The sequence below is a fragment of the Colossoma macropomum genome, unplaced genomic scaffold (assembly GCF_904425465.1).
Source record: "Colossoma macropomum unplaced genomic scaffold, Colossoma_macropomum, whole genome shotgun sequence".
Taxonomy (NCBI): domain Eukaryota; kingdom Metazoa; phylum Chordata; class Actinopteri; order Characiformes; family Serrasalmidae; genus Colossoma; species Colossoma macropomum.
The window spans coordinates 18,493,833-18,505,417 of record NW_023494784.1 but is presented as its reverse complement, the minus strand read 5'-3'; the positions used below and the strand labels follow the sequence as shown (position 1 = coordinate 18,505,417).

Below are 11,585 nucleotides of genomic sequence, written 5' to 3'. Positions count from 1 at the left end.
TCTCTCACACACCTGGGCATTTATCCCACTTGCAGTCATGCTCAGACAGGCAGGCAGGATGTGACCTACCACAGCTGCAGAAAAAAAAAGAATAAGAAAAAAAAGAGCCACAGAGGAGAAATGTTTCCATCCGCTTCTCCTCTGCCAACACACACACAGCAGCCAAGCATATGACCAGAGGCAGCCAGCACAGCACAGAGCACAGAGCAGACAACACTGAGCTTCTTCACCACAGAAAAGGAAATATATTTAAAAAACTGTTCATACTGAAGAGCCGGTCAGCCGTCAGCAGAGGAATTTACACAGGGCAGTCTGAGAGTAAACAGTTTGTCATATACAGAATCGTTCAGATGCACAAACTAGAGATTCTTTTGCAGCACAGTTCATTTTGCAAAAACGGGTTTGAGTGCACCTCTATCTGAAACAGTTAGACATAGAATAAAAATCGCTTCTTTTTTTCTTCTTTTGATTCGACATTAATACTCTCTGACAACACATTTCTGAAATGGCAAAACCAGAATATATTTGTTTTTGTACCCTTCTTGATCTCACAACAACTTAAACCGAGACCGTTAACACATCTCACTTCATGGCTGGTAAAAAGACGTCGTTTAGAAAGTCGCCCGATAGGATGTGCATAGGTCTTTTTTGTTTTTTTCCCTCTCCACTGGATAGCCCGGGCCGGAGAGAGTTTGTCCAGACAAATGGAATGTTCTCTGCTGTGGATAACAGTAGTCTGACACTGGTAACACTGACAGAATGTAAAAGCCTCTGAATGCTGAAATGTTCACATGCATGAGACCTCAGATCTACATTTATGTACTTCTTTGTTTTTAGAGAGACAGTATCTGGGTGACTCATCTGACGGTGGTTTAATAAGAGACAGTGCACTGAAACAAATGGGCCGTGTGGAAAAGATAATGAGATTTTGCGTGAGGGCTGACATAATGGAAGCATACAGGCTAATGATGGATAAAATTCTTTTGCTTTCGCTCAGAGCAGAACCAGCATTTGTAGAGTAGGAACCATGTATTTAGACAGGGGAGAGGAAAACAAAGAAAAAAACAAGCAATAAACAAAAACAATGTTTAAGATACTGTCTCTTTAAATGAAAGGCCTAAAAAATGTTGCATCCTATCTATAAGGACATGACAATATTCAGGATTTTATTATCTTTTTTTTTTAATACAACATTACGTCTAAGGGAGCCGAGATTGGACTGACTTAAGGTCATGTACACTGAGGTTTGCTGAAAAATTGGAGGCGGGGTTTTTCTCGCCTCAAGGAATGATGCTTTGTCCTTTCATTTTCTTTTCTTTTGTGCAGAGATGCATGGCAGAGAGACTGGGGATGTGGGGTGTAGACTCTGGGACAGTTTAGGGGTGTGCTAGTAGACCCAGGACACGGGCACCCACTGGGCCGTGGTGCACACCAGGTCTATAGCCTCCTCCAGGTGCCGGATTGTCTCGTCTATCTCGTTGTTGATGATGGTCAGGTCGAAGTAGTGCGTGTAGGTCTTCTGGAGGATCTCAGACTCTTTCTGCAGCCGCTGGAGTGACTCATCCTGCAGGGGGAGAAACAGAGAGTGAGTGAAGGAGGAAGGGAGGAAGAGAGGAGAGTGGCGGGGACCAGAGGAGAAAAAGAGAGGCCTTGAGACGAGCACATACAGAAAAGGACAAAGCCTGCACAGCAAAATACTGCATGCATGTACAGTTTTTTGCTTTATTAAAAAAACCCTTTTACTGAAGTGGGTTAAATGTGCACCGATTACAGTCATATCCAACCCAACCTATATTGTTGTAAACACCTTGTACATTTAGTTTACATTAGCGATGTACGACACACTATATGGCCAAAAGTATGTGGACATCAAATTAATTTGTTCAGGTGCTTTAGCCACACCCACTGCTAACAGGTGTCATGCACACAGCCATGCAGTCTTTATCGAGAGTGGCACTAAAATATGTTGTACTGAAGAGCTCAGTGGCTTTAAATGTGGCACTGTCATAGGATTCTACCTTTGATACAAGTCAGACTGTGAAATTTCTGCTCTGTATGTTGGACAAATCTGGATTTGGCTGATGCCAGGAGAACACTAACCACTGGAATGCATAGTGCCCACAGGAAAGTCTGGTGGAGGAGGGATAATGGCCTATTTTTCAAGGTTCGGGCTTGGTCTCTTAGTTCGGATGAAGGATCATGTTAATGCTACAGCATTCAAAGACATTTGACACAATTATATGCTTCTAATTTGTTTGAGAAAGATCCTCCTGTTCCAGCAAGACTGTGCCTCTGTGCACAAAGTGAAGTCCATAGAGACATGGTTTGACAAGTTTGGTGTGGAGGAATTTCAGTGGTCTGCACTGAGCCCTGACCTCAACCTCACTAAACACCTTTGAAAAGAATTGGAACGCTGATTGTTGAACCAAAGGGCCAATGCCTACCCCTGATAAACAACCCCATAGCATTATCCCTCCTCCACCAAACTTTACAGGTGGCTCACTGCAGTCAGGCAGGTAATGTTCTCCTGGCATTCGCCAAACCCAGACTCGTCCATCAGACTAGAGAAACGTGAATCATCACTCCACAAAATATGTTTCCACTGCTCCAGAGTCCAGTGGCAGCGGGCTTTACGTAACTCCATCCGACACTTTGCATTGTGCTTGGTGATGTAAGGCTTGCATGCAGTTGCTCAGCCATGGAAACCCATGCCATGAAGCTCCCGGCGCACCATTTTTGTGCTGATGTTAATGCCAGAGGAGGTTTGGAACCCTGCAGTTATTGAGTCAACAGTGTGTTGGCGACTTTAATGCACTATGCACCTCAGCACTTGGCGACTTGCTCTGTAACTTTACATGGTCTGAAACTTTGTGGCCGAGTTGCTGTGGTTCCTAAATGTTTCCACTCTTCAATAATACCACTCATAGTTGATCATGAAATATCTAGGAGGGAAGAAATTTCACAAACTGATTTTTTGCAATAGTGGCATCCCATTACAGTCCCATGCTCAAAATCAGGAAGCTCTTTAGAATCACCCATTCTTTCACAAATGTTTGCAAAGGCAGACTGCATGGCTAAGTGCTTGACTTTATACACCAGTGGCAATGGGGCTGCATGAAACACCTGAATTCAATGATTGATAAATGTGTCACAATATTATTGTCATAGCTATGTAAAACTAACCAATGCTCCATCTTTAGTCACAAAGTGTCAATCATCAGTTTTTGTTTTTTTGTTTATTATTTTTGTCATATATTGTTCAGACACAAAGGAAATCTGATAACACTTAATTTGAAGGCTACCTACACTGAGACCTGAAAACACATGCATAAGCATTGAATAATATATTTATAAAGCAATACTTGAGTATTTATGAACATGCCTGTAATTGCAGGTTGACATAAGATGTTTTGTGAAGGAAATGAAAAGTAAAAGTAATTGCCCCCAAACCTTCAAGAGGTTAAGGCAGCCCCAGACCAAATCACACTACCACCACCATATTTGACTGTTGGTATGATGTTCTTATGGTGGAATGCAGTGTTAGCTTTATGCCAAATGTAACAGGACCCATGTCTTCCAAACAATTCCACCTTTGACTCCTCCGTCCACAAAATATTATCCCAAAAGTCTTGGGGGCCATATAGATGTTTTTTAGCAAACGCAAGACCAGCTTTTGTGCTCTTTTTGGTCAACAGTGGTTTGCGCCTTGCAACTCTACCATAGATGCTATTTTTGCCCAGCGTCTTCCTTACTGTGGAATCATCTACAATGACTTTACCTGAGGTAAGCAAGGCCTGCAGTTCTTTAGATTTTCATCTGGGTTCTTTTGTGAACTCCTGGATGAGTCATCCATGCGCTCTTGATGAAATTTTGGTAGGCCGGCCACTCCTGGGAAGGTCCACTACCATTCTAAGTTTTCTCCATTTGTGGATAATAATGGCTCTCACTGTGGTTTGCTGGAGTCCCAGAAACTTAGCAAAGGCTTTGTAACTCTTTCCAGACTAACAGATTTCAATGACTTTGTTTTGCATCTGTATTTGAATATTTAGAATGTGGTAGCATGTGCTGCTTTTTAAGACCTCCTAGCCTGCTTCACATTGCCAGACAGGTTTGATTTAAGTGATGTTTAGATTTAACAGGTCTGGCAGTAGTCATGTCTAGGTGTGGCCAGTGACACTGAACCCAACAGTCAACTGAATTTGGTTAACTGGTTGATTTAGTAGCTAAAGGGGCAATTACTTTTTCACATAGGGCCAGGCAGGGCTGAACAGCATTTTTCCTTCAATAAACAAAATCATAATTTAAAACAGCATTTTGTGTTTACTTGGGTTTTCTTTGTCTAATAATAAAAGTAGTTTCTGATCTAAAACATTCAAGTGTGACAAATATGCAAAAACAGAAGAAAATGGGAAGAGCACAGTACAAAAATACAGTTTCTGTTCAGGAGACCTGCATGACTGCAAACATGAACAATGAACTGTGATGTCTGCAGCCACACAGGCCTCATTAATAGAAACTGTTTACCAAAATACAGTATAACAATAACAACTCACAGTATTTTACTATTAATGTTTGCTTGAAAAGCAATTCATTTTGTATTTGTCCTCAAACAGATACAGATAGGGAACTTCTACCTTTACTTAAGCAATATTTTACCAAGGGTATTCCTGCAGGATTTTTGAACAATATGTATATTCATACATAGCGGCATAGGTATGAAAGATCAAGCACATCAAAATCTTCAAAAAAAACTGACGTATGGTGTTCTTAACTAGGCTTCGGCCTCTAAGTTCCATTACTTGGGAATGGAATTCTAGGACTGTCATGGTATCTTCATAACAGTGTTATAAACTGACTGAACTGTCTGCCACTTTAGTTTAAGGCCTCTTATGTCAATACGCTGTCATTTTCTTCATAAAACATCTTATGCCGTGTTGCAATTAACTGCATGAGCTGTTTATAAATTCTCAAGTATTGCTTTAGAAATATGTTATCCTATATGGTAGTCCTATTCATGTGTCATGAAGTTTCTATGCAGACAGCTTTCAAATAAATTGTAACCACAAACTCTTTCTAAATGCAAGTGTGTTGGCCAACACTGATTGTGATTATGATCTCACAAAGCGTTGGACAAGATATGCAGCTATATGAAGATGAAGTGCTGGAGAAGATTGTGCAGCTATATAAATATGAAATCTTCATATATGAAATCATTAAAAAAGACTATATGAAGCACAACGTAAGATCCTCTGCTGTGGAATACTGGGAAGTACAGGGGGGATCATGTTGCTCTAGTTTTTTATTTTTTTTTATATGTAGGAGTCTAGGACTGTCTTGGTATCTGTGATCGAGGGACAGGTGAAGTGGATTTTCAGGAGAACTGCACTAGGAATGGACTCCTGTTATACTTACAGGCAGCTTCCTGCACCACCTGGGAAGCTGAGTGCAGTGGAAAGGAATGCAAAAGAAATCAAAACGCAAGCCAATGCATACAACACATGCAAAAAGAAGAGCCAAAAACACAGTGCTGAACAAAAGAAGACAAAAAAGAGTGCACAGCATGAACTGTTTAGTAAAGCTGATGAACATAGAGAAAGAAAGAGAGAAAGAAAGAGAGAGAGAGAGAGAGAGAGAGAGAGAGAGAGAGAGAGAGAGAGAGAGAGATGCTGAATCTCACCTCATTCATGCCTGGGGTGATGGTTGGCGCAGCGATGAAAACCACATAAGGGGCGAATTCTGCTGTCCGCAAGACCTTCAGGGCCTGCAAGTGATCACAAACAAGCCTCCTTGTATGCCGAAACCATAAAGCTATAAACATCTTGCCAACTTAGCCTGGCTGAAGTTTCAAAGGGAACTTTAATATGCCAAAACACTGTGCAGCACACACTGGCAGAGTGTTCTACAGCTTTTGCAGTTACAATGTGAATGTGAACGAGAGTCGTCACCTGTGGCTCCACATCCAGTATGGATATGAGGCCCTGCTCGTGGATTTTGCGTATCGTCTCCAGCCGGGTGCCGTACATGGCGTCCTCATGGCTGCCATACTCCAGGTAGTCATTGTTGGCGATGTCCTGCATCATTTGGTCGTGTGATACAAAGTAATAGTTCTTGCCATTCTCCTCATCTTTTTTCGGAGGTCTGGTCGTGTCTGTTAGTGTTGGACATGTATCAACGTTCACTGATGTCATCAAAATATGATAATTAGTAAAAATGGCGGAACTGAGTTGGTGTTGTCTTACGTGGAATGGGGTAGGCAAATCTGTCGGGATGTTTGGTGATGAGTGTGTTCTTGATGTGTCTCCTGCCAACACCGTGAGCTCCTACAGGTGCAGCGAACAGAAAAGCTGTGATGATCCCATCCACGCAAAAATCAAAGGTATTTCTAGTTTTAGATACACAGCTAAAGATCTGCACAGCGTTGAAATTGAAGCCTGAATCTGGCCTGTACTCATGACCAGACCTGACCACTATTGCTGCTGCTAAATTTAAAACCCAAACCTTGACCAAACTCGCTTACACTGCTGCAGAATGGAATAGAGAGATGTCTGTAAACTAGCTGCTTTACACAGACTGCAGTCGTTTTTCTTAACTCACCCTTGCTTCTATCCAACCCAAAGTCTTGTCTGGGTTCTCTCACCCTGCTGCACACCTGCTGTCACTCTCCTGCCAGTTCCCAAACGCTTTTTAAAATAAATATGCAAGGGGTTTAATTTCTTTGGTCACTGTCTAACCACAAGTCTGCAGCAACCCTACTATCTGCGTACGTAAAAGTAAATGCTAGCTAGCTAAAGCCTGTTTTCAAAGAGCAAATGGATGGAAAACGACCACAAATTTTTAAGACATTCACTAAATGCAAAAATGCTTGCTACAAATTTACGAACAATATGAACATATTTGCAAGGCTTGTCTGTCCACTATAACTGGTAATGGGTGTACACAATGAAGATGTTCCTGACTCACTTGGAATTTTAACAGTTCCTCTTTATTTTTGTCCATGGTGAACAGCAAGCAAGACTGTTAGCTAGGCTGTGTATTTCACGTAGACTGACCATGTGCAAGAAAGACAAATTAAACTAATCAAAAATTAAACAAATCTGAATCTGACAATCCGACCCGAGTCCAACCTGAGGACGATGTCTGTGAAAAATTGGACAGAATCTGTTTCAAAACGTGATATTTGGTCAGGCCTTGTCAGACTCAGGACCTATATAAACAGTACCATACGTACCTAACAACACTAGTGTTTTCCTCTTGAAAGCCGGCAACTTCACTACCTCCTCATACGTGACGAGATCTAGTTGATCAAACACTGAAATGAAAAACATGAGAACATTTAAGGAGTCAGTCAAAGCTCCAAAGACACGATGAACCCCTCATTCAGACTAATAACTGTTCCTTACATTCACTACTGCAATAATCTGAAGCACTCTTCTAGATGCTGACAACACCAAATATGTTAATTTGCTTCTAAGCCAGGGGTGCTAAAGTCCAGTCATGAAAGTTTATCGTCCTGCACAGCTTAGTGTTTCAGACTAGCCCTGAACAGAAGCTCCTAAAGCGTTCAAAAAACATTCCTAAACCTGGTGAACAGCAGGAAAACACTGTGAACCTCTAGGAATGCTTAAAATATTTAAAGTAGTTTGGCAAAAAATCAAACGTATTCCCCTTAGCCAAGACACGTTTGGTGCCAAGTTTGCCTCTTTGATTTCACACTGGAGCTACGAGGCTAATGAAGCTAACAAGATATAAGTTTCCATTACTTGTCAACTATGTCTTGACTGACTGACTATATTTGTGGTTAAGGGAACATTGTGTAAATTCAATTTTCCGCTGAGCTGTTCATATAAGCCAGGAATGAGAAAGGAGTATATTTAGATGAGGACTAGCATCTCTGCTGCTGGGGCCTATTTTCATGTCTGAGATTGCAGTGACCAGTAAGGTCAACATGCTTGCCCCTACATGCTTATGTAATGTAAGGGTGGCTGAGGGAAGGTTATGTGTTTTGATCCTGCAGCTGGGTGACACGGGATCCCCAACTGAGTCACAGTGGCTTCATCTATCACTGCACTGCTTGGGAAAAGTGCTGAGACGACTGTGTGTTGCAGGGCTCACAGTAACGGCTGAGTGTGCACAGCAAACCAGAGGGGCTGTATCAAAGAGCATGAGGGGTTATAAACACTAGGGCTCGTCCGATATGAAAACTGATACAGATACTGAGCTAAAGGAGCTAGGAAAAGACAAATTAAACAGGCTCTGTCAGGCTGCTTACAAATACTCTTATAATTTAAAGGAAATTTAAAGGACCTTCAAAATTTCTGCATAATTAAGCTTGTAAGATGTATACAAATCAGTCAGAATGGTTTAATGTGACATCACAAAGATATTTCATGAAATGGTTACAAATATGCTGCCTGATGTCTCAGACATTGTTTGATGACTAGATTTTGGCCTAAAACTTCCATTTCATTCCATTCCATTCATGGTGAAGGGGTACATGCAGAGTGTTGTAATGCAAAGTAGCCCCAAAAGAAAATGTATTCTTCCAGATTTAACACTATTTTTCTATCACCAACATTACACAGGAAAACTCGGATGACGTGAAGGTTCACTGATCATTTTAGACAGTAAATAATAAAGGCTATATTTGAGTTGTAGACATTGTGACATCTGGTTCCTATCACAGCCACTGTAAAGAAGTCAATACGTCTACAATGGACCATTTCACATTAAACTACATTAAATGACTTTGTTTACATCTCAACCATGTAATTATGCAGACATTCTGAAAAATCAGCAGAATTCCTCTTTCATGTACTACATATTAATGTATCATAACAGATTGAACTATATTAATGCACTCTCACACATGCACTCCTTTACATTATCATTACTGTAGTTTGCTAGAGAAATAAACGTTATCTAGCTATTCTTCAGCTGCAACAAGAGTCAATACAATGTCCGATTTACTGTATATGAGTGCAGTGTTTGAATTATGCATTCTGAACTTAGTAAAATTCCCCTTTGACTTTAAAATTCAATACTGAAATAGGTAAATGACAAATTCTCACAATGTTTAACTCTGAAAAAGTTTAAAGTATTTAACAAAAGAACCTCACTTGAACTGTGTTCACACAAAATCACTTTCTGCCCTAAAGCTTCTTTGCCACCTTTTTGAGTACAATATTTCTATTCCCAGACATTTGGGAAAATAAATATGTGGAACCGTAATATTGTCCTATTTTATCAACCAAACTATATATCAGTAGAGCCCTAGTAAAAATGAGTGCAGCCCTGCTTACTCAGCCTTACACTGTCTTGCTCACTCAGCCTGTTTGATATGGTTTCCTGCTCTGCAGTGCTAACATGAGCAGACAAAGCACTTTTGATATAAGGAAACATACATGTTTAGAGGGGTACATTTCAAGGATTCAACTGTGAGGTGGAAAAGGAAAGGAGACTGAGCTGGAACACAGAGGGAAGGAGACTCTTGTGGATTTTTAAACAGATCTACTGCGAAAAGGAAGTGGCTAATGTAAGAGAGGCGCCCGTGGGGCTAGTTTAACGTGAGTAGGAGTGCAGTACAGAGATGTGCAGGGAGAAGTAGGTCTTGTACGCTGATGCTGACTCGAGTCTGTGTGTGTAACAGGAGCTGGCTGTCTGTGTAGCTGCCATGCGAAAGGAGATCCTCTGCAGACTCTTCTCTTACTCTCCGCTTAGATGCCTTAAATGATTCATGCTGGTCTTTCACATGACCTGAGACACGTGCCTATGTGCTCGAGATCTTTAAGGGGGTTTGACGTGCTGGCTGGAAGCTTTATTTAATGTTTAAAGGGGCCGTATTTTGCGTTTTTTGTATTGTTTTTACTTAAGGTGTTCAGGTTTGTGTGGGTTTACATACCATCAGTCATAATTCATTTTTACACGACTCTTCAGCCCCTCTTATTAACTGGTTTTGTTACAGTGCCTTTGCAACTCATACATGTAAATCACCTCTGTTCTGATTGGCTGCCTTGTTTTGTGCCTTATTCAGAAAGCAACAGTACAATAAAAGTAGGTGACACTGTCAAAAATTTAATTTGTATGCATATAAATTTATGTGTGCATATGCACAAATGACTGACACTGCATTAAAAGTTGTCATGACCAAATGTTGTATTTAACTATGCTGATAACCTATGGAAGGAATTTCCTTTAGGTACTGTTTACACTCTGAATTACAACAACTGCCACCAACCATGAGGTTTAGTTCAGAGAATTGCTGTAATATTACTTTGGCAGGAGAGCATCCCCATGTTGCCAGGGCTTTATATCCTGTTAGAGCTTTAAATAAGACATCAAACCTCAATATAGTACATTAAGGATACTTCTGAAAGGATTCCTAAAGTATTGCGTCTTGGGGTCATCAGAGGTCATACAAAGGAACAATGAGGAGCAGATATTTTCAACAGGGACGTGCTTGTCCACAGCTATGCTAGCCTCAGCGAGATAATTAGCTAGCTTTGCAAACTTTGTAACACAAATGTTCTTTTGAAAAATCAGAGCGCAGCCTGCACAGACAGGACCTGAGAAACAGAGAGCAGTTTCCTAGAAAATAAAGGACCCTGGAACATAGGGATGACCCCCTTTGGCAAATCTCCATCTTCAAAAGGGACCAACAAGGCATTCTTTTGGATAATTTAGTAACAGACAATGGAGTACATTTAAAAAAGGGTTTTATTTAAATGTTTTAGCCACTGCAGATTAAACCAGTAACAAATATGAGGTAATGCAAGCTTAAGCCTAGCCTAGCTGTGCTACTTCAGAATTCTGAGAATTCATAGCAGTTAAATAATATACTACAGTAAAACAATACACTGAGAGGTTTATTCAGTACACCTCCATGTGCCTTCATTGTAAATGGTACACCTACTAATAGTTCACTGTGATACTCAATGGCTTGCTGAGATAAATGCTGAGATTTAATTACAGTTGTGAGTACAAAAAAACTTTTGTATGGTGTCAACTTTTTTTCAACATTTACAGTTCTACATGTGGGAAGTTTTGACCCTGCATGAGTCAACTTTTGACAGCGTCAATTATTTTTATTACACTGGGCTGAAACATTAATTATAACTTCAATGGGCTGAGCTAAACTGCTACACACTAAAGAAATGTATATATAAAGATATATGTAAATGTGTTATTTTAGTGACATCACAAAAAAAAACTCAAAATGGGCTGTTTTTACAGCATAGTTTCCATATATGGAGTGTACAGTCTCATGTAATTGGCTATTTAAAAACTTACAACATCAACTTGTATTTAAAAAAAGCAAGGAAAATTAGTTTTTCCACAATATGAGCACTTTAAGTATGTGAATGCATAAGGGGGTAGTGGGCAACCAAACAGCTACAGGATTTAAAATAAGCACATCAAAATACAGAAGCAAGCCAAAAGAAAAAAAACATGCACAGATACTGAAATGGCTCACTGGGCCTGGTTTTGGTGTTTTGTTATCTGTTGTTCCCGCAACAGAAACAAACCAACGTTACTAATAAGCACGCATGAAAACTAGGTTAACATCACCACTGCTGAGACACTAAGAG

At 40.4% G+C, this 11,585-nt stretch overlaps 1 protein-coding gene across 5 annotated transcripts in view; it reads right to left on the bottom strand.

Moving 5' to 3' along the window:
• Positions 1-542: 542 nt before the first annotated feature.
• caska (calcium/calmodulin-dependent serine protein kinase a) overlaps positions 543-11,585 on the bottom strand; it is a 285,045-nt gene continuing 274,002 nt past the window's right edge. For all 5 annotated transcript variants that reach the window (XM_036584332.1, XM_036584563.1, XM_036584414.1 and 2 more), the window contains 5 exons: positions 7,229-7,309; positions 6,240-6,320; positions 5,946-6,148; positions 5,678-5,761; positions 543-1,564 (listed from right to left, as the gene is read on the bottom strand). In XM_036584332.1, the coding sequence (XP_036440225.1) occupies positions 1,388-1,564; positions 5,678-5,761; positions 5,946-6,148; positions 6,240-6,320; positions 7,229-7,309 (626 nt within the window). In that variant the 3' untranslated portion in view covers positions 543-1,387. The remainder of the gene's footprint in view (positions 1,565-5,677; positions 5,762-5,945; positions 6,149-6,239; positions 6,321-7,228; positions 7,310-11,585) is intronic.